Here is a 27,927-nt window from a genome sequence, read left to right as displayed (position 1 = left end):
CAAAAAGTTTGGTTTCCCTGACCTCTCTCACTCTCTCTTTTTCTGCTTCTAATGGTCCTTGAAATGAAATGTTTTCTTGAGTTTTCCTTTGTACTTGGGCAGCCTACTCAATGACTCTTAAGAAAATAGCTGGTGACCTGTGGTTCTCTCTGCAGAAGAGAATGCACATTTTGTATTCTGGCCTCTAAACACAGGGGTAGATTTAAAAATGAAGACATAAGATCATCTCCAGCATGGTGTCAAACATTCCTTTAAAGCTGAACTTGATTTTTAATCTTCCATCAATTTGGTCTTATGGATGAATCTGCATTTATGAAAGCAATCAGTTCAGTTCAGTTCAGCTGCTCAGTCGTGTCTGACTCTTTGCGACCCATGAATCACAGCATGCCAGGCCTCCCTGTCCATCACCAACTCCCGGAATATTGCCTCTTTAAAGGCTGACCTCAGGTTATATTGGAGAAGGAAATGGCAACCCACTCCAGTATTCTTGCCTAGAAAACTCCATGGATGGAAGAGTCTGGCTGGCTACAGTCCATAGGGTCACAAAGAGTCGGACACGACTGAGCAACTTCACTCAAGCTATATATTTCTTGAAGACCCTCTACTTTGTGAGGTTATAGGAACTAACACTCCTAAGGATGATATTTATGTTATCTTCATATTCTGGGTTTTATGAAAGCTGTGCGTATGGTTACAGGCACTTCATCCAGTACTTCTCTTACAGACCAGAAATCTTCCAAATGGTTCTCTGCATGTCATGATCAGACATTGAAATCTCCATACTAAATCTCTCTTCCTGTCATATGTGTGTGACAATTTTTGATTTCCCAGTTTAGTGCTTTCTTGTTGAGAGTGCTGCAGTTACTGCATTCAGCAATTGCTCTTTGGGTATAAATTTTCTTGGCAGAAAGCAGCCCAGAGTTCTACTGTTAACATGGTTCTGACTTGGGTCTTCCAAATAAGTCCATTAATTCTACCAAACAACCAACCATCTGATTGAAAAAAAAAAAAATCCGTCAAACTAGCTACCTGATCAAGCCATGAAATTGAGATTATATTACACTGTACATGTGTTTCTTATTATAGTGGCCCATGTCATATATTTGAGATGTGGTTAGGATCTATAGGATAAACAGATGCAACTCAGGTAATATACCTACAAAACTCCAACTTAATATGTTGATAATGAGTAGATTCTAGTATGAAAGTGAAGTGTTAGTAGCTTAGTGGTGTCCAACTCTGCAACCCCAGGGACTGTAGCTCGTGAGGCTCATCTGTCCATGGAATTCTCCAGGCAAGAATACTGAAATGGGTTGCCATTCCTTTTTCTAGGGGATCTTCCTGACCCAGGGATCGAACCCAGATCGCCCGCATTGCAGGCAAATTCTTTACCGTCTGAGCCCCCAGTATAGATTACAGTATGGAGATAAAAGACATTGGATGGGAAGCAGAAAAGCTGAGATCTGTCCAGCTTTGTCACAACATATCTCTTTTAACTCATCTGGGCTTGTATTTTCTCATCTGTACAATGAGGAGATTGGATTATAGCTTTTCTATCTCAGAAAAGTCAAGACTACACCTTCAGTAGCCATCTGTTGCCCCTTCTTGACTTTGAAGATGGTGTAGACCTTTAAAGGGTCCTTGTTGAGATTTCTATGTCTTTTAATCATTAGTTTGAGAATATAGTTTTATTCAGTTTTATGGCAGAAAACTTTTTTTTTTTTTAGAGACATGAACTACCTATTGCCATGAAGCAGGGAATACATGATTAATTTGGTGGAATGACATGAACTCTTTTAGGTTGCTTTGTTCTTCATTATTTTATTCAACAAATAGCTCCTAAAACCTCTAAGCACCTGGGCTCCACACAGACACTGTCTCTCCAGGTTCTGGTTCTAGGCGAGAGAGAGATCTCCCACTATGAACAAGTTAATCTCTGTGGCCCATTAGGGAGGTGATGACCTGGGGAACCATTTGCCTGTTGAGTGTACACATCTGGAAAATTCTCCTTGGCAGAGCAAACACACTGTTCTCAATTTTTCATCCACATCAGTGAGGAGTGGCTCTTTAGCAAGACATAAGCACACAATAATGTAACAAAACCAGCTAACGGCACTTCATTTATTATAGGGCTAAATGCTCATTATTGTTTGTAAAGGATGAACTCAACGTCTGCAGAGTTACAGTTTATACATGGTTGATTTCCATTTACAAAGAGAGAATGTCCTTGTTTTCTCTAAATGTCAAGCTTTGACTTACAAAACTCCCGTTTTCTTTTAGGTGGGGTGTGTGTGTATTCAAGGAAATGTTCAGCAACTAGATGGGGGAGAAGAGAAATACAACTTGAAATGTAGAAGAAGGGAAAGCACATTTCAAAAATTCCAAACAAACAAAACCCCCAAAACTGAGGGGGGCGGTGTCATGGAAGGTCTTCACAGAAAAGACCAATACTGTATGCTTGTTTTTAAATGCGCTTCCTCCAGGAGCAGAAAGAACTAGAAAGACTGGATTTTTCCAACAGGAATGTGAATCTAGAAATTCTTAAACTAAAATTCGTGTAATTTCATGCTGCAAAGAGGCACTTTGCTTATGCAGTTGAAATAAAAATAAAGTGCCTACCTGGGTGTTTCCAGGATAACTGTAAGCAAATAAGACTAATTAGAAGCCTTCACAGTCTCTAATTAAAAGCTAGGCAATAAATCACTCTGAGATACAAGAATCCCTGGATGTTTGGAAGAGTCTCTTCCCCAGGGCCAAAGTCCCTGTTCCATAGAGCACATCATTTTGGAAGCAGGGCATAGATGGATCCAGAGCTTGGTACTCATGGATATAGACCAAAATACACATTTGGGACAATGAGTACAGGAAATAGGGAGGGGCAATATTTTAGTACCAGTTATACTTGGAAAATATCCTTTAAAGAGAATGAATGAGAGCTCCCATGGGACGCACTTTCAGTTGAAGTGAGAGGGAAAATTGAGGCACTTTGGCTTAACCTTTGGGGACTTTTAAACACAACTTTTTTACATCCCATGATTAGATCCTTCTTTGGAATCAAGTTATTATTGGGCATGGGAGACAGTGTGAAATCAAGAGAGGAAAGAGGCATACAGTGGGGAAGGGAGGGAGCAGGAAATTTCACTTTAATGAATAACAATTTTTTTAAAAGATAGGTCTGTCATATTCTCTTCCTAATCAGTTTGATTGAAAAGCAGAAATTCTACTTTCTTAAAAGCACAGTTCATTTGTAATTTTAAAGGGCCAACTCTTTGGAAAAGACCCTGATGCTGGGAAAGATTGAAGGCAAGAGGAGAAGGGGGAGACAGAGGATGCAATGGTGAATGGCATCACTGACTCAATGGACATGAGCTTGAGGAAACTCTGGGAGATAGTGAAGGACAGGGAAGTCTGGAGTCCAAAGGATTGCAAAGAGTCAGACCTGACTTATGGACTAAACAACAACAATGACAATATAATGTGGAAAAAATAGCGTGACCAATCAATGTAAGCATTTCTGGGGGTGAATTTTAGGCAACAAACGTGGACCTGCAACAATTTGGATGGTGTTTCTTTCAATCAGGTTCAGAAATTATGGCTTCACGTATTTCCAAAAGTTTCAACATTTCCTTGTATCTTCTTACAGTCAGGCATTCAGAGGTACATGTGGTTTTAATAGCTTTGGTAGAAACATGCTGAAAATAGGAATGAACATAAAAACCTTTTTCTTTAAGATAGTTTGGCATGGTTTTATAAGGCCTGAGTAAACTGGTAAATTAGTAATTTCTTAAAATAATACAAATTAATGTAAGACACATAGTAGAACAGCAGATTCAAGAACAAAAGGTTAGTATCATATTCCCATATTTTGTAAAAGACATCATGTAAGGCCACCAATACAAGAACCAAGTTCTTTTTTTTTTTTTTGGTTTTCCTATGATGATTTCCTATCAGCTTCATGTTCTTGGAGGGGATGATGGAAAACTCAAGATGGCCTTGACTTTGTTTCCCACGTGGTCAGCGGTGGCACTGGCTGGGATCTGGGCTCAGCATTCTCGTGGAGTGTGCAATGTAGATGCTTCTGGCTGGTATGGAGGATGTGGCAGTTGGCTGATAGTGTGCTGTGCTTGGGAGGGCTCACAGGGCGGAGGGGCAAGCCTCTGGGTCAGGGACTTCCTCTCTGGTCATGCCCTCCTTTTGGCTTGAGCTGGGTCACGGAGATTGGCTGCCATTCTTACCCCTTGTGGGGTGGAGGTGGGTCTCAAGCCACCTCAGATAATTGAACAGCAGCTGTGACACCGGGAGCAGTGCTTCTTCTTTTTCTTGGGATGGAAAATGGTGAGGATTGCTTCATCAAAAACTGCTTTGAGGCCTTTCTGGGTCAGGGCCGAGCATTCCAGGTAGCACTGTGCTCCAATCTAAAACACAAAGAGAGGTGTGAGAGGAGGAGGGAGAGAAAAGCACAATGGTGTCTGCCCTCTGCCCAGCCAACAGCTACCGCTGCTTGTCTCACAAACAGCCCATGGATGGTTTGGATCACGTCTTTTCCTTCTGTGTTTCAACTTGCATCTGCTTTTCTTTTTGATATTTTTACATATTTTGCTTTCTGACAATAACATTAAATGACTGTGGATTGCTTCTGATGAACAACAAATTTATTCATAAGTATAAGAATATAAAACATAAAAATTAAGAGAGGATTCAAAACCAGTGATATGGTTTAAGTATTTTTTGTGAACATCAGGGTATGTGATGTTGTTTTTAGGGCCTACTTATTTGTATGCAGAACAAGTGAAATGAATTCCCTTCTGTGCATAGTAGGGCAGGGTGTCAACTTGCTTAATAAAGCTCATAGAAAGAGAGCGGTTTTATAGAGAGTGATATGGTTTTATAGGTCATTTTTGATTAAAATGCACTTCTGACAAGGTATCTCTCAGCAAAGTAATATCTCATTGGTTATATTATTCAGTTTTAAGATACATTAAAAGGCATATTTTAAGCAGTTAAGCTCCCAAAACACAGAAAAATAAAGGTCATAAACTGTATCTACTGGCACAGATGCCCTCTTTGTCAATACACAGTCTGCGTGTATTTAAATGACAAAATACCTTGTGCTTGCCTAGGGCTTTATTCCAAAGCTTTTGATGATTTCATATTATGACATATTTGATAATCACAGATCCCTATGAGAAATATAAAAATTCAGGCCAGAGCTACAGATTCTCATTCTTAAAAAATTGCAGGTAGAGCAGACCATGTTTGGCAGTCACTTCATGAGATAATTCATGTGAGCAAGACCTGGGGTTTTAATTGCTCCCAAGCTCAGTATGAGCTAACAATTTGATGTGGACTTTTAAATATTAAGGACATCTGGAGAATTGCTTCTATTATATGCTTCACATTATAAGAATAACTGAAAAATTAAAGTGTATCCAGGAGAGGGTGGATGGATGGAGAGCTCCTGGAAACCAACAGATAAATGACTAAAACAGGGTAGCAAAATCACATGCTGATTAGAGCCAGTAGCTTAGGTAACTAAGTAAAGTAGGGCTGGTGCCAGATAACAGGGAGAGGTGGAGACTGTGGTGTCCTGTGGGTGCATACCCCTTTAAAGCTGTCAGGCTACTTGACTTTGGACAATCGTTGTCATACAGGAATGTTGGTTCATTGTTGCCATCTTTGTGTTTTTGAAGAGGACGTGGGCATTTTGATTTTAATTAATATTTACCAATTAAAAAACACTCTACTGGCCAAGCAAGACACTAATGTGGGGTGTCTTGGGCAGCAACCAGCCAATTTGTATTGCTTAAGGACATCCAACTAGAAAGTGAACGAGCTAGACCTAGAATCTGGGTCACTTGATGAGTGTTCTTTCCCTGGTTTCATGATAGAAATTCTGACCCTCATCACTCAACTCTGGTCAAGTTGACAGTGAAATGACGCTGCTCACTTGTTTGAAAGTCCACAGATAAGAAAACTAAGCATGAGGTAAAATTGTTCTGGTGGGGTCCAGATATGCACTTTTTTCCTATATGGGTATTGGTTACTATATGAGCCAAAAGAATTCCCAAAGGAAGGATGTTACATATTGAAAATTTATTTTATGGTTTCACTTTGACCATGGTCTGGATTAGAAAATAGCTTTTTTATATATAATCAAAAACAACTGAATATAAAAGAGGGATAGTGAAGCGAAAGTCACTCAGTTATGTCCGACTCTTTGCGACCCCATGGACTATACAGTCCATGGAAATCTCCAGGCCAGAATACTGGAGTGGGTAGCCTTTCTCTTCTCCAGGGGATCTTCCCAACCCAGGGAGTGAACCCAGGTCTCCCACATTGCAGGCGGATTCTTTACTAGCTGAGCCACAAGGGAAGTGAGGGATAAGGATTATAAGGATAAGGATCAGAAAAATTTTTCCTAATAATGTCCTGAAATGTCATCTCTTACAGTTTGGGATTGTATTCAGGACTCAATATTAACACATGTGAAAAGCACACTAATTTTTAATGAATGTGTCTACTAAATGGTTCTTGTCAGTCATCTTGAAAAAAATACCCAGAACACACCATGGGGCTGTTGTATCTAGAATACCTCCCCGCTAAGATCACAAGGCCTCGACTGTCTCTGGAAATTACAGGACAGCTGGACTGAGCTGGGTTCACACGTGGAATTCTGGACCATTTGGTCCTGCAAGATGGGAGAGGGCACTTTTTCTCCTTCTCTTGTCTCTACCCACCCCCACCACAGTGCTGCTGACAACTTATTAGAGTTTGCCTTTTGATGGTGCAAGAGGAGCCCAAACTTGTTCCCAATTCAGACATTTCTGAAGATAATCACACAGTAGATCAAGGCGTTATTGTGTAACGGGGTTAATATAGCATTATTTTGTACTGATAGTTACCAGAAAAGTAGCAAACAGATTTTGGGTGTGATTTGGGAAATATGCGTGAGAACCAGAACCCTGTTGTGAGGTCAGTATTGCTAACCAAGGATCAGGTGCTCTAATGATCAGAGGAAAGAACTCTTCCTGAGGCAGGTAAGACTTATTCCCTAAAACACAGCCATGTTATAGGGACTGCTGGAAAAAAAAAAAAGTGTGCCCTCCAAGATGCAAAATGCAAAACAATCCCAAGGAAATATAGCCTCTTTTACAGCAGCAACTTCATCTGCCTCTTGGAGCAAAGGGACCTACACTGTCAAATATTTAGAATCCATCTGCAAGCGCTCAGGATTCACAGCTCTTTGTTTAGATACACATGTTAGCAATCTGGGACATGCTTTACCCAAATGATGTGTTTTCAGGAACAAAATAGAGACTGAGGAATGTAAACTGACAGAATATTTTCCTGATAACTTTATAATAGCTGTAACATTGTTTCAGAAGCTGGGAAATGTATCAGAGGCATACGGAATAAAAGAGTCTGACAAGAAGAAAAAAACAGGCAAACGAACTCACAGTGACCACTCAAGTGAAAGAGAAGCTAGTGTTTCTTCCAGGTGGTCCTTGTGGAGGTGGGACATGTTCTAGAATCAGATAAGGCATAACTGGAAGGAATAGAATGGAAGGTCTGCCCAGCTGCAGACATATCTGAGAGGACACAGTGTCCACAACAGTGCTAGCCAGGCGAGCTAGACCTTGTGGTAGGTACACTGGCTCACTTAGTTGAGAGGCTAAGTCTCACATCATTCCCCTTTGCAGCTCGGAAAACTGATGTCCAGAGAGGTAAGGTAACCTCCCTAAAGCCGTGCAACTAAGAAAACGGCAGAGGTGTGAATGTGTCTGTCTCCTGAGCCTCAGTCTTAATCATTCTGTTGAGGTCTCTCCAGCAAATGTAAAGGAATGTGATGAAAGAGCAAAACAAACACGGAGATTTTGTTATGGCTGAGTGATGATGAGAGAAGAAGGGAGGGAAAAGGAAGGTTGGTACTGTATGTAAATAGGGAGAAGAGATGTTAGTACAATAAACAGAGTAAGCTGGTATCTAAAGAAATGGCAGGTAGTGGAGAAGCTCCTTCTTTCTTATTTAAAATTTAGGAAAGTTATGCAGAGAGAAAGTTCAACTTGAGAGCCACATGACAGAAAGAGAACCAAAGGATGCATGAGAGAGATTCTCTCTCAATAAATTAGCATCATGACTAAACTGCTGAAAGAGGAAAAGTGTTTTTTTTTTTTTTTTAATTGGTAGAAATTGCCAACTCAAGGGTGGATAATGTGAGTGCACTGCTTGCGTGTAGGTTATTATGAGGTGGTGGGGATTGTGGCTTACTGAACAGTATATATTGGTTCAGGTGTTTCTGTACCATCTTATGCGAAAACCTGAATGAACTTTCAGGCCAACCCAATACCTTATTTTAAAAACTGTTTAATAGTTGCAATTGATGAGGAAATGCTGGATTGTGCTGCCAGATGTACTGATTTTTTTTTAAGAAGTCAGAAATGTGTACTTACATGAAGTTTCCAAATTGCTCAATGTTGGCCACTAAATCGCATCAAAAATACCCATGTTGGTTGATCAAAACAGTTGTGGGTGAAATTTGGGCCATTACTTGCATGTATCAGTCTCCCTGTTTGGAATTTGATCTCCCCAGGCCCCTAATTTTGTCCACCTGACAAACCTATTATCCTGGCTCAGTTGTTGGCTGCTCCAAGAAACTGACTCTGAGTCCTTCTCCCCAGACGTGTCCATCACTGTTTCCTCTCTGCTGCCCCAGTCCTTTGGGCACATGTCTATTCTATTCGTTCAGTTGGTGTGCTTTAGCTTGCCTGTCTCTCTCGTCTTCTGGGCTGTGGGTCTCCTGAGGGCAGGGCTGTCTCCCTCTGATCTCTGTAGCCCAGATCCCAGCAGTGAAGTGACTGATTTCCCATGACCACAGGACAAAGTGGAAATGGCCGGCACACAAAACAAGGAGGGTAGTGGTGACCCTCACAGTCAGCGGGAGGGTATTAAGGACTCCATGAACATTGATGACAGGGTTTTTGCTGCAGTTTTGCTGCTTTAAACCCCACTGGTGCAAGTTAGAAACCCAAGAGATGGGTGCTAAGATAAAGAGTGAGAATAGCAATAAAAAATGCACAGGGTAAAGAAGATGACAGGCGAGGCCGAAGATTGAAAAAAGGGAAATGGTCCAGTGTTTTATTCAGAAATACCTTAGGAAGACTGAGCTTAGAAAACCATGTTTAGATTGTATTCAGTGGAACTGAGAAAGAGAATGCACAAAGCATCATCATCTTAGAGCTAAAGTGGCACAGATTAGGTATTAATTATTGTCAAATAAGTCCAGTTGCAATAGATATACACAAATGACAAAAGTGTGGGAGGAGTAGGCTGAAAATTAAAACCAATAATGAAAAGAAGAGGAAGGGTAAAGCAAGGGATAACAATGACTATCATAAATTGATACAAAACATTTATATAAATGTAGTTGACTCTAGAGTGTAAATAATAGGAAATATGTATGACATGAAAATGTTTCATCAATAAAATGTCCTCTCAGACGAAAAACATTTTGGAAATTGAAAAGTACTGAACAAAAGTATATAGAAAATCTGAACTTGCAAAGCATCTAAGTTATGGGGAGAGTATACACATTAAAATAGGGGCCTTCAGGGACTTCCCTGGTGGTCCAGTGGTTGAGACTTCACCTTCCTGTGCAGGGGGTGCAGGTTCGATCCCTGACTGGGGAGCTGACATCCAACATGTCTCATGGCCAAAAAAAACAAAACATTAAACAGAAACGCTATTGCAACATACTCAATAAAGACTTTAAAAATGGTCCACATCAAAAAAAAGTCTTTCAAAAAGATACGGGGCTTCAGTCTATAAACAAAGAAACCCCAAACCTAAGGGTTTCTTTTCAGATTAGAGGGGGGAAGTAGAAGAGCATGGTGGTTAAACACAGTTTCATATCCTGGCCCTGCCACTTTCTAGGGAGGCGATCTTAGCTTCTCTGAGCCTCAGTTTCCACTAGGAGAGTGGAGGTAATAATACGTACACCTTGAGGGGTTGCTGTGAGGATTAATTAAGACAAGGTGTGAAAAGTGCTTGGCATGAAGCCCAGTGCACTGCAAACACTCCATAAATGTTAGCTGTTATTATAAACTACTTGACAGGAAAGTCAGGTTGCAGAGAAACCTAAAGCATCTCTATAATTACATGAATTGTGATGAAACAAGTTAAACTCTTGCTTGGTTTTCTTCTAAATTGGATTTTGTAAGCTAAACATGATTTTCGCTGTATCTGAGAGCAGTTGCTAGGAGAAACTGGCAAAAGGCAATGAAGTGGTGAACTCAGCCATTGTTCCTAAAATAAGTATGAAATGAGATGGGAGGCTTTGGAACGACTTCTTCTCAGAGGGAAAAAACAACTTCCCAAATGAGAAGTCAGCCTAGGACGTTGACAGGATGGCGGTGGGAGACTCCAGAAGCAAGAGACACAGAAAACAAGTTTCTGCACGAAGCTGGTGCTGAGCCTCTGGAGCCTCCTCGCTGTGAAAGCTATCTAGCTGGGAATCACAGACAATCATTTGTGGAACTGTATGTTTAAGTACTTTAGGGAGAGAATAGAAGTGGGATGTTTGAGGAAAAGGAAGAAGAACCTGTAGAAATGTGACCATTTCTTAAAAAAATTTTGGCTGTGTCACATGACATGTGAAATCTTAGTTCCCAAACGAAAAATTGAACCTGTGTCCTCTGTGTGGAAGTGCAGAGTCTTAACTGTTGGACCACCAGGGAAGTCTGACATGTTGCCCATTTTATCGGTGGGAAAAGAAACGGTTTGAGGAGATGGTTTACAAAAGGTCAGGTGCATGGGGGTGGCGAGATCAGGAAGATCCCCTGGAGTAGGAAATGGCAGCCCACTCCAGTATTCTTGCCGGAAAATTCCATGGACAGAGGAGCCTGGCAGGTTACAGTCCAAAGGGTTGCACAGAGTCAGACATAACTGAGCGACTGAACACACACACACACACATACACACACACATCCCTATTATCAGCTGTGTGAATCAAACCTGTTCATCTCCCTAAGACCTGGGTCCTCAACTGTGAGAGAAGACCACTGCTCTCTACCTAAGAGGGGAGCAAGAGGCTGAAATGAGATGGAGCTTGTAAAGTGCTTAGTGAGAACAGGATGGGTGGCTCCCACTGCTGGTTCTAACATTACCATCCCGAGAAGCATAGTGCTAAGTCACTTCAGTCGTGTCTGACTCTTTGTGACCCCCTGGGCTGTAGCCTACCAGGCTCCTCGTCCATGGGATTTTCAGGGCAAGAATACTGGAGTGTGTTGCCATTTCCTTCTCCAGACTATGTTCCCAACCCCGGGATTGAACCTGTGTCTTCTATGTTGGCAGGCATGTTCTTTACCACTAGGGCCACCTGGGAAGCCCCCTAGAAGCATTCAGTTTCTCAAATATTTGTGAGATGTTCTCATGTATTACATCCATAGAAACAGAATTTTATTTAATTCATTTCTATACTAATGCATCACTTAATTTTGTTGCCTATAAGAAAGGTTTAATAAGAGAAATGCATGCATTTTTATTCATAAAAAATGGTAATTAATGTGACTCTTGACCTATTTACAAGCAGGGGACCCCTAACTCTGCCCCAGGGCATGCATTTGCAGAGTGAGTTAAATAAAGTAAAAGAGAACTTTCTGAGACCTTTGGCTTGGCTTGATGGGTTTGTGACTAAATCAATGAGAAAGTTATGGAAATATGATTTATAAACCTCCTTTTGCATCTGGTACCTCATCCTCTCATGTACATGTTAGTGTCTGCTTTTGAGCACATCTTGGCAGTAAATGGGAGACAGATTTGGTCTAAATTGTTTTCCCAACAAAATCATTCTTTAGCTCTTAAGAATGAAGAAAGGACCGTGGAATGGATGATGGAAACTGTTCCAGCTGTGAGCAAGTAGCTATTATCAGTGAATAGCCTCTTGGATTCTTCGGCTAGTTACCTTTTGGTCCATGTCACTCTTCTAAGATGCTGCTGGTGACATAATCCAGCTCCTCTAAGTGGCTACTCATTATAGGGTGAGAAAGACTAAACAAATATAACCCTGCCAGATGCAAATCTAAGTTTCTCTCAGGAAAATCACAAAATGCCTTTTATGGAGTCATTTAAATGAGTTACATGGATAATAAGCAGTGAGGTTTACAAATATCTATCTAATGATTCCCTTTATTAATACTCAATGCGGCAAATGGATATTCTAGAGGTTGCTAAATCAAATGATACGTGCTTCAGCTGTTTAAATTCATCAAGTTTCTTTCTTAATGAAAACCAGACAGTGCTGGCTGACAAGAATGCTAACCAAATGGTCCCTTCCAGCCTGACTTGAACAGAGGGAAGTGTATAAAGCAGAGAGATGATTTTGAACACATTGCATATGAGAGCAAAAGCCTACGTAGCTCTTCCATTCTAAAGCATACAGCAAACTCGTCTTTCAGAAACCATTGAAAATGAAATTCAAAATCGGTACCGCTTTTGCAAGCTTCACACCATGCTCGTAAGTGAGAGGTTTCTCCTTCATATACAGCAAACGGGCCAAAGTTTTGGGGTCATCTCGGAGATCAATCTGGCAAAAAACACACATGCGATACATTTATTCATTTTTTCAGGTCTTACCAGATATTTCAAACTGTGACATAATAGAGATGTTTTCCTACTTGACAACTGTGAAATTGCTGAATTTTCTTTAAGGAAGCACATACACATGGCCATATTATGTCTAGAATTTAAGTGAGTTCTTTGTATATGTATACCCCAGGCTTTCCTTATAGTTTCACCTTCAAAACTATTATCCTGGGAAAGTGAAAGTGAAAGTCATTCAGTCCTGTCCAACTCTTTGCAACCCCATGGACTATTAGTCCATGGAATTCTCTAGGCCAGAATACTGGAGTGGGTAGCCTTTCCTTCTCTAGTGGATCTTCCCAACCCAGAGATGGAACCCAGGTCTTCCACATTGCACGTGGATTCTTTACCAGCTGAGCCACAAGGGAAGCCCAAGAATACTGGAGTGGGTAGCCTATCCCTTCTCCAGCGGATCTTCCTGACCCAGGGATCGAACTGGGGTCTCCTGCACAGGAGGATTCTTTACCAACTGAGCTACCAGGGAAATTTCACTATTGCCTTGGGAGCTGAGGACTTATTCAAATGATTCTGTGGCTGTTTCAAATGCTTTTGACATTTCCTGTTTATTTCTAGACCCTACTTATATACAAAATAATCAGTCTTATTACTTTGCAGTGACGCCTCATTTGGTCTCTAGTTATATTACCAATTCTCTAATAGTTTATTTCCTGCCCCTGATTATATGCATATACTATACACAGACTTTTCCAAACCGAATCTTCATACTCAAAGGGATGAAGATTTGTCACTTGTGAGGATATTCTAAAGAATGTGCTGTAGGCTCTGAAGGCAAGTTCTAAAGAGGAATTTCCAAGGGGCTTGCTCAAGGAATAAACATTAATCTTTTCAAACATAGAACTACTTCAAAAATAGCGTCTATGTGTAGATGAGGGTTGAAAATTTAAATATTTAAGTTGCTTTAATCTCTCAGTGTGTGTGTGTGAACCCATGCATACATGCATGCGTGTCAATAATGAGCACATCAAAGCTTGTGTTTTAAAGAAAAAATGACATTAGGGTCCCCTTTGACAGCCCATTTCTCAGCTTTACTACTTTGTGGGTGGGTTTTATTTTTTTTTGCCTTAATTTTTTAACTTAGTGTCCACGGGTTATAAAAAGGATTTGGATCATACAAAGATGTTGGCATGTCCCATCATGTATTTCCTTACCAAACTGTCAAACATTATCATCTAGAGTTAAGGCAAAAGATTTTATTTAAACAAACAAATAATTATCTTTCAGAGCAGAAGTGTTAATTATATTTATGGATCTGTTAGTTATCTGTCCACATATTCTCATAGAAATATTTTCCTTTCTCTTACTCACTTAAAAATTTTTCTTGGTCAAGCAGAATGTAAAATGAGAAATAGAAAGCAGCTGCATATGAAACAGACAACAATAGAGCTCTTCAGTATCATTACATTTTTATGTCTTTGGGATAGTAATTTGGGTTTTAACATAGCAAAGAACAATCTATTTAAAACTATAAAAAGCTAGAACAATCTCTAATGTGTTTGGGAACTGGCTTACTGTTGGAAATTCAAACTATGGAACTTTATTAGCTTTCAAAACACTTTAAATTGCAGCTTTGTCTCATATATATCTGTTTTAATATCATTTCTAAGATCTGAAAGACCGGGGGCCTTAAGGGAATAGGGAACAGTGACTTTCTTGTCTTCCTTTTCAAGGACTGTTATTGAGGAGTTTCTGTCATAATGAGCCTATTCTGATTGCTGCAGTCATTTTGACATTCACACCTATTTAGTGACTTTCAATCATGTATTTTAGATATTAAAAAAATTAGGTAATAAGTGTAATTGACATCTACACCTCATTCCTCTAACTCAGAACTGCAGAGGGGTGTCTGTTTAAAACATGACTGTGTTTTTTAAAGACAAAAAGCGAAAGCGGAGAGAAGGATTTTGAAAGGCCCCAGGGAAACTTCCTGTTACATCTGCAACAGCTCTATTGTCTTTTCAACCCTGGGCTAAATGACCACGTGGTTCATGATAAAGGCTGCTCATAGGACTGTTGTACCTGAGACCCTCTATTCAACACGGTTTGGTAAAACAGGATGTTCAGGAGATGCCTACACGTTCTTTCCATTTTGGTAAGCCCCCCACTGCCGCCCTACCCGGCCACACCGCCTTCTAACCTGGGTCCCTATGAGGACGTAAGGCACGTGAGGCATGCAGCCCTTCAGCTCCGGGACCCACTCCTCCTGGACGTTGTGATAAGAGGCAGGGTTTACGACAGAGAAGCAGATCAAAAACACATCAGTGTTGGGGTAGGAGAGCGGCCTCAGCTGGTTGTAATCCTCCTGTGGGAAGAGCAAAGAGTCTGTGTGTTTGTATTGATCCAACAGGGTGAGGCGTGGCCCGTGTGGTTCCAGGAGTGACGCAGACTTTAGGTTCCACCGCAGCGCCCTCTGATGCCGTTCCTTCCCCGACCCTGGAATCTGGTGGTTCCCTGTATTACTAGAAGGAAAGGAGCCATTGGCCAGGAAAACGCTTTGTTGTGTACAGAGCAATTATGAATTGCCCTCTTTTAAAATGAACTAAAAAAACAAAACGAAACAAAACCCTTAAAAACATTTTAAAATAGCTTTAGTGGGGTAATTTACATACTATTAAGTTCATCCTTGTAATGACTATAACTCGAGAAGAATTATTGCGATTCTTATGTCTATGGGAATTGCGTTGGATTGAATATGGATTTAAATTAGTAGGCCATTGGCCAAGGCACAGAAATTCTCTCCTTATGTAATTAAAAAAAAATTGCATTGAAATTCAACGTAGAATAAGCTAACTAAAATGCAAAACAGCGAGTTGTTGCCAAAGCATACACCACAATATTTGAAGAAATATATTGTGTGAGGGGTTAGAGCTAAGAATTTGGGATTTGTTTCTAAATCTACCTAAAAGCCATATTGTGACCTAATAAATAAGATACCTGATTAATGATTTTTCCCCAAAGACTTTTCAGACCAGAATATGCTTTGGTTGAAGAGCTTGTGGTTGCATAAGATGTTTATGTATATGCTATTTTAGTGGGAGATGATAGAGACAAAGAAAAACGTTGGATCATCTCAACTTTGGGAAAAGTCAGCAAGTACCTTTTATTGTATGTAAAATATTTTAGGAGCTTCCAAGGTAAAATCTGCTATTTTATTAGGTTTTATCTATTTTCATAGAATTTGTTAACAAGTACACAGTAACTTTATGTCTGTGTGTATATTTTATTTGTATATAGTATATACACATATTAATAATACATGTTCTCACATACCACAATATGACAAGTGTTCATATACACTACAGTATACTTCATATACATACTACATACAAGCACACATTATATATACATAGGTGAAACCAAATCTGTATGTTCACACTTACACATATATACATAGAAATGGACAATGTATTAATTCATTTATTAGGGTCTGTCCTTACCACTCTTTCTAACATTAAAAAAATTATCAAACATACATGCTCATTGTAAATATTCAAATATTATATAAGGACATAGAAATAGAAGTAAAAGTTTGTTTCTATCCAGCACTTTATCTCTAATAGTTTTTCCTCTCTTCCCAGATGGAGCCATTATGTAACAGTATCCTTCCAAACTTTTAACATCTATTTACATATATAACATATACATATACATGTTTATTTAAAAATTAATTGATTATATAGCTTAAATTGTATGATTCTTGCTTTAAAAAAATTTTTGTTTGTTTATTTATTTGGCTGTATCAGGTCTTAGGGAGGCATGCAGGATCTTTATTGCATTGCAGTGTGTGGACTCTGTAGTTGTGGCCCAGTTACTTGCTCCACAGCATGTGGGATCTTAATTCCCCGACCAGGGATTGAACCCACATCCCCTGCATTGCAGGATAGATTCTTAACCACTGGATTACCAGGGAAGACCTGATACTTGCTATTTTAAACTTAATATGTACGGATATTTAAAAATATCGACCTCACTATCTATTGACTCTAGTAACATCTTTATTAAAAGGGGGTGCACATGGCCATGTACACATGTGCCTGGGAGGAAACCCTTTGGAATGTCAGGCATGGACATCTCTGGTTGGTCAGCATCCATTTATCTGTCATTTAGTGCCCGGCACACAGGGGCTCAGTGTACTATACTGCTTCTAATTCTATCACAGCCTAAGCAAAATGCAATGCAGGCTGGCTAGGATGCTGAATAATCCTAAAATCCTAAAAAAGTGAACTAGAAGCACACAAAAAGTCAGTTATTATGGCTCATTTACCACATTTCTATTAAAGCAATTAATGGGGAGTTGAATATGTCGCTTAAAAACTGATTGGGCCAGGCCTACGACGGCATCTCAGTCAAGCTGTGCCCATGTCTGTGTGTGTATGTCTGCATGCAGAGCCTGGTAGTGGTGGGAGAGGACAACATCCTTCATCAATACCTCCTCCTCTGTACACAACTAGCCCTAAACCCCAGACCTCTCCCAGAGTCTCTCTCCCCTCTCCCTTCTCTCTCACAGTAGCTGTGAAGTCCACAAGCTAAGAACTCTCCTTCCCAGCCGTCATCTATGGCAGTTCACGACACCACCTGCTCCCCGTCACTTCATCCTCTCATCTGCATTGTCATAAATGGAGTAGGGGCTGGGTTGTTTTTTTCTCGTGCCCCACTTATACTCCGTCCATAGCAAATATTCCATAAGTGCTATTGACTGACTGGATGACACGGGGTCTGCTGTGACCTGCAAATGAATACATGGCTTTTCTATGGATCATTTATTGTAGTTTTCAGAAGAATCACCTGAGGAGATTTAAAAACCTGCCGATGCCCTGCTAGCCAACTACCTGCCTCCTCCTTCCCTACCCTGGGATCAGTGAAATCAGAATCTCTTGAGAGTGGATTTGGGTATCTGGGTATTCTAATTTCACTGGCCTGAGGTTGGCATGGAGTTGAGAACAACTGGTTACATCACCTTGACTACCAACTGAAGTCATATCAAGGGCTTATTACTAAGGGCCAGGTACTGTTTCAAGCTTTCATGCATGATCTAGTTGAATCCTCTCACTAGTCCTGAAAAGATGGTACATCAACATCTGAATTTCACATAAGAGGAAATTAAGGGTTAGAGAAATTCAGCACTGGACCAAAATTACAGAGCTTAAACACCAGGATAGTGTATTTGGCCTGAATCCAGCTCTAGCTCATAATTGTGAACATGTAATTTGTTTCAGCCCAGAATTTTAAGTGACAGATTAAGCATTTTCTTGAAAATTCAGTTCTCTAGGAATCTTAATATGGGTTGATGCTTTACCCAAGGATCTAGGAAAAGAAATGTTAGAGCATGGGGCGGGTGTAGTTACCTATTTCTATAGATCTAAAGAAAGGCCTGTCTCTAGGTCTGCATCTACCATGAAGTACCACCAGATGGCAGCAGACACTGTATATTTAAAACCTCAAAGCCTAAAGAAACAACACAATTGGGAGAAATGTCACAACTGGACAAATCGGGTTACAGCCGGACAAATCGGGTCGCAACTAGATAAGCAAATAACTGGTAGTCTGAAAGGATCACGTTTACTTGATTCTTTACCCAGAAACTCTCAAAGGAATTCTATTTACATTATGGGAAAGTTAGGAAGACCCTGGGTTGCTGGATTAACTGTAGGTGGGAAGGTGATAGGAGTTTGGTTTTTTGATAATTTTCTCTCCTGGTAGGTCCAGCTGGGTGACTTCTGACTGTGTCCTTCACTGGGCTTTATCCTGCTCTGTATTCTGGATCTCTCTTCCGTGGAAATTTTAGTGCTGCTGTGTGTGCTGTCCTGTGCTTAGTCGCTTGGTGGTGCCCGACTCTTTGCGACCCCATGTACTATATAGCCCACTAGGCTCCTCTGTCCATGGAGATTCTCCAGGCAAGAATACTGGAGTGCGTTGCCATGCCCTCCTCCAGGGGATCTTCCCCACCCAGGCATTGAACTCAGGTGTTCCACATTGCAGGCGAACTCTTTACCACCTGAGCCACCAGGGAAGCTCAGTCCTGCTGTATAATTCCAATTAAAAAGATTAATTAATTTCCTACTGAATGCCTAGCATATAGCATTAAGGATGCTATAAGAACTATATAAAGTAAGTAAGAATTGGAAATCTGGTGGGGGGAAAAAATGAAAATATGGGAAACAATTTGATTTATGTGAAAGTGAGAGGTGAAATTTCTCTTGTCTTGTGTTCGTTTCTCAGTCGTGTGCAACTTTTGTGACCCCCATGGACTGTGGCCCACCAGGCTCCTCTGTCCATGGGATCCTCCAGGCAAGAATGCTGGAGTGGGCAGCTATTCCCTTCTCCAGGGGATCTTCCCAACCCAGGGATCAAACCCAGGTCTCCTGCATTGCAGGCAGATTCTTTACCACTGAGCCACCAGGGAAGCCTTGCTTTTAGTTAACTCTCTGATAATAGAACACTATAGAATAGTTTTTGATTGAATTGGGAAAATACAATTCCAAGGCTGGAAGAGGTCTTAGAGATCATTAGTGCAGTGGCTCCCAAAGGAGCATGGGCATCAGCTGGGAGCTTGTGAGGGATGCAGATATCACCTGGGAGCTCGTGAGGGATGCACATTTCCAGGTGCTGGCCAGCCTTCTGACGCTGAAGTTCTGGGAGCGGGGCTGCCTGCTCTGTGACCTAACGGGTCCTCCAGGTGACTCCATTGTAGACACTGAATGATTGAATTGGGGCCACAGAGCAAGCGTACCATTAAAGAAGGCTCACACCTGGGCTGGCCTGACTCATTTCAGCTCCTCTTCCCCACAGACTGCAGCTATGAAACACAGCAGGGGATTCAGGCTTAATATACGTAAGTGTTCCCTCAGACTGAGGGCTGAGGACTGGGAGGTTGGGGGACTTGCATTTGTATCAGTTGATAATTTGATTCTTTTTTGGCAGTGGAGCACATTTTGAGTGGGAATCTTTGGTGGCTCAGCAGTAAAGAAACTGCCTACAGGCGCAGGAGATTCAGGCTCAGTCCCTGAGTCGGGAGGATTCCCTGGAGAAGAGAATGGCAGCCCACTCCAGTATTCTTGCATGGAGAATCCCATGGACAGAGGATCCTGGCCGGCTATAGTCCATGGGGTCACAGAGTCAGACACCATTGAGTGAATAAACCACCACGACCACGTTTTGAGTCTTGGTTGGATGCACACATGTTGAGATGATGTAAAGGGTCAATGGTCTATCTGGCGTTTGAGTCCCCTTCCAATGTAGAAACTGAGAATGGAAGACTGCAACAATGACTTGCCTGGGGCTTCAAGGGCTAAAGTAGACAAAGAGGCGGGGGTGGGGCTGGGGGTGGAGAGAAGGGTGGGGTGTGGTAAAGGCAGGCTTTGGAGCGCTTTTCACCCACCTTCATTCTGAGGAGTGTGTTTGGTTTGAAGGCAAATCTCGTGTTCTGGGGGTAACTGTGGGTGATTATCAAACAAGGAAAGCTCAGGGACAGCCTCAGCCTCAGATGGGCTAAACACTTGTGTTTGAAATATTTCTGGATCAGCCACACTGTGATGGCACAGATGGTGAGTAAGTGAAACCATTAGGCCAGCTCTCCTCAGACTTTACGCGTGTTTGTCTTGTCAGGATGCAGATTCTTATTCAGCAGCAGGTCTGGGATGAAGTCTGAAAAGTTGCATTTCTAATGGGTGTCTGGGTGGTGCTGGTCCTGGGACCACACTTTGAGTGGGGAGGAGAGGAGAGTTGCATTGAGCAGTCCCTTCACCCCTCCTCACCCCCATACCCCCGTCGAATTGGAAATAGAAATTTGCTTTCAAGTCCTCTTGGTTTAATGATATTTACCCCAGATTTTCAGCATGGCCTCACTTTTATATTCTTCCATAAGTACCGTTCGATCTGTCAGGCTTGGTTTGGAAAATGTCGGCAGCACACAGAAGGCAGGAGTGCAGTTTAGTGTTTAAGAACATGGGTTGAGGGGAGGGAAAGATGGCGGAGGAATAGGACGGGAAGATCACTTTCTCCTTCACAAATTCCTCAAAAGAACATTTCAACGCTGAGCAAACTTCACAAAACAAATTATGTAGGCTGGCAGAGGACATCAGGCAACCAGAAAAGCAGACCTTTGTCTTCAAAAACAGGTAGGATAAAATATAAAAGACGAAAAAGGAGACAAAGGAGGTGGGGAGGGAGCTCCGTCCCGGGAAGGGAAGCCCGTCCTGGGAAGGGAATTTTAAGAAGAGAGGTTTCCAAACACCAGGAAACACTCTCCCTGCCGAGTCTGTGGCGAGCCTTGGAAACACAGAGGGCAACATAACAGGAAGGAAAAATAGATAAATAATTAAAACCAACAGATTACAAGCCCAACAGTAACTCCCCCAGCGGAAAAGCAGCACAGACGCCTGCATCCGCCATTGGGAAGTGGGGGCAGGGCAGGGACGCGCGGGAGGCGCGGGCTGCAGAGCTTTGTAAGAATCGGGCAGGAACGCCCCACGTGCAACCAGAACGACCTAACCTGGGCTAGCAAATCGGACTGTGGGATAGCTACCACGCGAAAAGCTCGAACATAAGACCCCGCCAGGACCGAGCACAGAACAAAGGACGGAACGGAAAACGCCGGCTGCAGACCATCCCCCGCCGGGGACAGGCAGCCAGAGCCGTAAGGTCTGGAAAGGGGCAACTGCAGACCCGGAGAGACTTTGCTTACCTAACTGCAAGCAGGCTCCTTTGCTAAGACTTCTGGGGGAGCTGGACAGTCACAATTTGCCTCACGGGGTGCGCCAGCAGTCCGCCCAGAAAGCTGAGCAGCAGCGGCAGAAAAGGTGACAAGCCGCGGCGACCGCGCTCGCCAAACTCCTGAGCTACTCGGACCTGGGAAGGGCACAAAGCGCAGTTCCAGCCGAATCTGTGCCTCTGAGGGCTGCCTGAGCGCCGAACCTGAGCGGCTTGGACCGGGGAAGTGCACGCAGCCTAGGGCCGGCCCCAGACGGTTCCCAGCTGAGCATCGTAGAACCGGAGCGGTTTGTGCGCCGCGAGAAAGGACAGGTCAAGCGGAGCAGAGATACTGTGTGCACACGACAGTGCTATTTGTTTGCAGCATCCCCCCTCCCCACAGCGCGACTGAACTAGTGATCCTAAAAAACCAGCAAACAGAAGAAGTTAATCAGAGGGAACCACCTTGGAAGTGATCCCACACGGCCCATAATACCAGAAAGGGCAAGATATATATATATTTTTTAATATTTGTAAAAGCACTCCTTTTTTTTTTTTGCTTTTTTTTCTAACTTTTTTTTAATTGTTGTCTTCTATTTCTCCTCAAATTTTTATTTCTATAACCTATTATTACTAATTTTTTTTAAAGACCTTTTTTTTTTTTAAGGCAAACACCATATATAGTCTTTGGATGGTTGTTGATGGTTTTTTTTTTTTTTTGATTGTCTGTTTGTTTGTTTTTTAATAATTCTTTTTTTTCTTTCTTCCTTTTTCCTTCTGCTTCTCTTTAATATTGTATCTTTGAAAATCCAAACTCTACTCTAGATTTTTAATCTTTGCTCTTAGGTGTTTATTGCCAATTTTGTACATTTAAAAACCCAAACTTCACTACCCCAGTTTACCTGAGAGCGAGATTACTGGCTTGACCACTCTCTCCTCCTCTGGACTCTCCTTTTTCTCCACCAGGTGGCCTCTGTCTCTTTTCCCCCCCATCTCTCCTCTATCCAACTCTGTGAATCTCTGTGTGTTCCAGACGGTGGGGAACACCTAAGGAACAGGTTACTGGCAGGATTTGTCTCTCTCCCACTCATTCCTCTCTCTGATCCTCCTGGTCACCTCTGTCCACTTCCTCCCTCTCCTCTTCCCCGTATAACTCTGTAAATACCCCTGAGCGGGCCAAACTATAGAGCGCACATAAGGAAGTGACTACTGGCTAGTTTGCTCTCTTCTCTTTTGATCTCACCGCATCTCATTCCAGTTACCTCTAACTACCTCCTCCATCTTCTCTTCTCCTTATAACCCAGTGAACCTCTCTGAGTGTCCCTCAATGTGGAGAAACTTTTCATCTTTAACCTAGATGTTTTATCATCGGTGCTGTATAGATGGAGAAGTCTAGAGGCTACTGTAAAAATAAAACTGAAAGCCAGAAGCAGGAGGCTTAAATCCAAAGCCTGAAAACATTAGAGAACTCATGAATTCAGGGAACATTAAGCAATAGGAGCCCATCTAATGCCTTCATACCTACACCAAAACCAAGCTCCACCCAAGGGCCAACAAGTTCCAAAACAAGACATACCACGCAAATTCTCCAGCAACACAGAAACAATCCCCTGAGCCTCAATATACAGGCAGCTCAATATTATCCCAAAACCTTTGATGTCTTGTAACCCATTACGGGTTACTCCACTGCACTCGAGAGAGAAGAAACCCAGCTCCACCCGCCAAAACTCCAACACAAGCCTCCCTAACCAGGAAACCTTGACAAGCCACTGATAGAACCCCACCCAAAGTGAGGAAGCTCCATAATAAAGAGAACTCCACAAATTACCAGAATATAAAAAGGCCACCCCAAACGCAGCAATATAACCAAGATGAAGAGACAGAGGAATACTCAGCAGGTAAAGGAACAGGAGAGCTGCCCACCAAACCAAACAAAAGAGGAAGAAGTAGGGAATCTACCGGAGAAGGAATTCCGAATATTGATAGTGATAATGATCCAAAATCTTGAAATCAAAATGGAATCACAGATAAATAGGCTAGAGACAAAGATTGAGAAGATGCAAGAAAGGTTTAACAAGGACCTAGAAGAAATAAAAAAGTCAAAATATAATGAATAACGCAATAAATGAGATCAGAAACACTCTGGAGGCAACAAATAGTAGAATAACGGAGGCAGAAGATAGGATTAGTGAAATAGAAGATAGAATGGTAGAAATAAATGAATCAGAGAGGAAACAAGAAAAACGAATTAAAAGAAATGAGGACAATCTCAGAGACCTCCAGGACAATATGAAACGCTCCAACATTCGAATTATAGGAGTCCCAGAAGAAGAAGACAGAAAGAAAGATCATGAGAAAATCCTTGAGGAGATAATAGTTGAAAACTTCCCTAAAATGGGGAAGGAAATAATCACTCAAGTCCAAGAAACACAGAGAGTTCCAAATAGGATTAACCCAAGGCGAAACACCCCAAGACACATATTAATCAAATTAACAAAGATCAAACACAAAGAACAAATATTAAAAGCAGCAAGGGAAAAACAACAAATAACACACAAGGGGATTCCCATAAGGATAACAGCTGATCTTTCAATAGAAACTCTTCAGGCCAGGAGAGAATGGCAAGACATACTTAAAGTGATGAAAGACAATAACCTACAGCCCAGATTACTGTACCCAGCAAGGATCTCATTCAAATACGAAGGAGAAATCAAAAGCTTTACAGACAAGCAAAAGCTGAGACAATTCAGCACCACCAAACCAGCTCTCCAACAAATTCTAAAGGATATTCTCTAGAAAGGAAACACAAAAAGGGTGTATAAACCCGAACCCAAAACAACAAAGTAAATGGTAACGGGATCATACTTATCAATAATCACCTTAAACGTAAATGGGTTGAACGTCCCAACCAAAAGACAAAGACTGACCGAATGGATACAAAAACAAGACCCCTCTATTTGCTGCTTACAAGAGACCCACCTCAAAACAAGGGACACATACAGACTGAAAGTGAAGGGCTGGAAAAAGATATACCACGCAAATAGAGACCAAAAGAAAGCAGGAGTGGCAATACTCATATCCGATAAAATAGACTTTAAAACAAAGGCTGTGAAAAGAGACAAAGAAGGCCACTACATAATAATCAAAGGAACAATCCAAGAAGAAGATATAACAATTATAAATATATATGCACCTAATATAGGAGCACCGCAATATGTAAGACAAATGCTAACAAGTATGAAAGGGGAAATCAACAATAACACAATAATAGTGGGAGACTTTAATACCCCACTCACACCTATGGACAGATCAACTAAACAGAAAATTAACAAAGAAACGCAAACTTTAAATGATACATTAGATCAGTTAGATCTAATTGATATCTACAGGACATTTCACCCCAAAACAATGAATTTCACCTTTTTTTCAAGTGCTCATGGAACCTTCTCCAGGATAGATCACATCCTGGGCCATAAATCTAAACTTGATAAATTCAAAAAAATCGAAATCATTCCAAGCATCTTTTCTGACCATAATGCATTAAGGTTAGATCTCAATTACAGGAGAAAAACTATTAAAAATTCCAACATATGGAGGTTGAACAACACACTTCTGAATAACCAACAAATCACAGAAGAAATCAAAAAAGAAATCAAAATATGCATAGAAACTAATGAAAATGAAAACACAACAACCCAAAACCTGTGGGACACTATAAAAGCAGTGGTAAGAGGAAAGTTCATAGCAATACAGGCATACCTCAAGAAACAAGAAAAAAGTCAAATAAACAACCTAACTCTACAACTAAAGCAACTAGAAAAGGAAGAGTTGGAGAACCCCAGAGTGAGTAGAAGGAAAGAAATCTTAAAAATTAGGGCAGAAATAAATGCAAAAGAAACAAAAGAGACCATAGCAAAAATCAACAAAGCCAAAAGCTGGTTCTTTGAAAGGATAAATAAAATTGACAAACCATTAGCCAGACTCATCAAGAAGCAAAGAGAGAAAAATCAAATCAATAAAATTAGAAATGAAAATGGAGAGATCACAACAGACAACACATAAATACAAAGGATCATAAGAGACTACTATCAGCAGTTGTATGCCAATAAAATGGACAACGTGGAAGAAATGGACCAATTCTTAGAAAAGTACAATTTTCCAAAACTGAACCAGGAAGAAATAGAAAACCTTAACAGACCCATCACAAGCACGGAAATTGAAACTGTAATCAGAAATCTTCCAGCAAACAAAAGCCCAGGTCCAGACGGCTTCACAGCTGAATTCTACCAAAAATTTCGAGAAGAGCTAACACCTATCCTCCTCAAACTCTTCCAGAAAATTGCAGAGGAAGGTAAACTTCCAAACTCATTCTATGAGGCCACCATCACCCTAATACCAAAACCTGACAAAGATGTCACAAAAAAAGAAAACTACAGGCCAATATCACTGATGAACATAGATGCAAAAATCCTCAACAAAATTCTAGCAATCAGAATCCAACAACACATTAAAAAGATCATACACCATGACCAAGTGGGCTTTATCCCAGGGATGCAAGGATTCTTCAATATCCGCAAATCAATCAATGTAATTCACCACATTAACAAATTGAAAAATAAAAACCATATGATTATCTCAATAGATGCAGAGAAGGCCTTTGACAAAATTCAACATCCATTTATGATAAAAACTCTCCAGAAAGCAGGAATAGAAGGAACATACCTCAACATAATAAAAGCTATATATGACAAACCCACAGCAAACATTATCCTCAATGGTGAAAAATTGAAAGCATTTCCCTTAAAGTCAGGAACAAGACAAGGGTGTCCACTTTCACCGCTACTATTCAACATAGTTCTGGAAGTTTTGGCCACAGCAATCAGAGCAGAAAAAGAAATAAAAGGAATCCAAATTGGAAAAGAAGAAGTAAAACTATCACTGTTTGCAGATGACATGATCCTCTACATGGAAAACCCTAAAGACTCCACCAGAAAATTACTAGAGATCATCAATGAATATAGTAAAGTTGCAGGATATAAAATCAACACACAGAAATCCCTTGCATTCCTATACACGAATAATGAGAAAGTAGAAAAAGAAATTAAGGAAACAATTCCATTTACCATTGCAACGAAAAGAATAAAATACTTAGGAATATATCTACCTAAAGAAACTAAAGACCTATATATAGAAAACTATAAAACACTGATGAAAGAAATCAAAGAGGACACTAATAGATGGAGAAATATACCATGTTCATGGATCGGAAGAATCAATATAGTGAAAATGAGTATACTACCCAAAGCAATTTACAAATTCAATGCAATCCCTGTCAAGCTACCAGCCACATTTTTCACAGAACTAGAACAAATCATTTCAAGATTTGTATGGAAATACAAAAAGCCTCGAATAGCCAAAGCAATCTTGAGAAAGAAGAATGGAACGGGAGGAATCAACTTGCCTGACTTCAGGCTCTACTACAAAGCCACAGTCATCAAGACAGTATGGTACTGGCACAAAGACAGACATATAGATCAATGGAACAAAATAGAAAGCCCAGAGATAAATCCACACACATATGGACACCTTATCTTTGACAAAGGAGGCAAGAATATACAATGGAGTAAAGACAATCTCTTTAACAAGTGGTGCTGGGAAAACTGGTCAACCACTTGTAAAAGAATGAAACTAGATCACTTTCTAACACCGTACACAAAAATAAACTCAAAATGGATTAAAGATCTAAATGTAAGATCAGAAACTATAAAACTCCTAGAGGAGAATATAGGCAAAACATTCTCAGAAATAAATCACAGCAGGATCCTCTATGATCCACCTCCCAGAATTCTGGAAATAAAAGCAAAAATAAACAAATGGGATCTAATTAAAATTAAAAGCTTCTGCACAACAAAGGAAAATATAAGCAAGGTGAAAAGACAGCCTTCGGAATGGGAGAAAATAATAGCAAATGAAGCAACTGACAAACAACTAATCTCAAAAATATACAACCAACTTATGCAGCTCAACTCCAGAAAAATAAACGACCCAATCAAAAAATGGGCCAAAGAACTAAATAGACATTTCTCCAAAGAAGACATACGGATGGCTAACAAACACATGAAAAGATGCTCAACATCACTCATTATTAGAGAAATGCAAATCAAAACCACAATGAGGTACCACTTCACACCAGTCAGAATGGCTGCGATCCAAAAATCTGCAAGCAATAAATGCTGGAGAGGGTGTGGAGAAAAGGGAACCCTCCTACACTGTTGGTGGGAATGCAAACTAGTACAGCCACTATGGAGAACAGTGTGGAGATTCCTTAAAAAATTGCAAATAGAACTCCCTTATGACCCAGCAATCCCACTTCTGGGCATACACACCGAGGAAACCAGAATTGAAAGAGACACATGTACCCCAATGTTCATCGCAGCACTGTTTATAATAGCCAGGACATGGAAACAACCTAGATGTCCATCAGCAGATGAATGGATAAGAAAGCTGTGGTACATATACACAATGGAGTATTACTCAGCCGTTAAAAAGAATTCATTTGAATCGGTTCTGATGAGATGGATGAAA

At 40.9% G+C, this 27,927-nt stretch overlaps 1 protein-coding gene across 1 annotated transcript in view; it reads right to left on the bottom strand.

Moving 5' to 3' along the window:
* Positions 1–2,107: 2,107 nt before the first annotated feature.
* RHOJ (ras homolog family member J) overlaps positions 2,108–27,927 on the bottom strand; it is a 104,266-nt gene continuing 78,446 nt past the window's right edge. The window contains exons 3-5 of the mRNA XM_069596810.1: positions 14,792–14,956; positions 12,485–12,580; positions 2,108–4,415 (exon numbers count right to left, since the gene is read on the bottom strand). Of these exons, the coding sequence (XP_069452911.1) occupies positions 4,269–4,415; positions 12,485–12,580; positions 14,792–14,956 (408 nt within the window). The 3' untranslated portion in view covers positions 2,108–4,268. The remainder of the gene's footprint in view (positions 4,416–12,484; positions 12,581–14,791; positions 14,957–27,927) is intronic.

Source organism: Ovis canadensis, chromosome 7 (genome assembly GCF_042477335.2).
Source record: "Ovis canadensis isolate MfBH-ARS-UI-01 breed Bighorn chromosome 7, ARS-UI_OviCan_v2, whole genome shotgun sequence".
Classification (NCBI taxonomy): domain Eukaryota; kingdom Metazoa; phylum Chordata; class Mammalia; order Artiodactyla; family Bovidae; genus Ovis; species Ovis canadensis.
The sequence above is the reverse complement of the archived record's forward strand: the minus strand, read 5'-3'. Positions and strand labels throughout refer to the sequence as shown.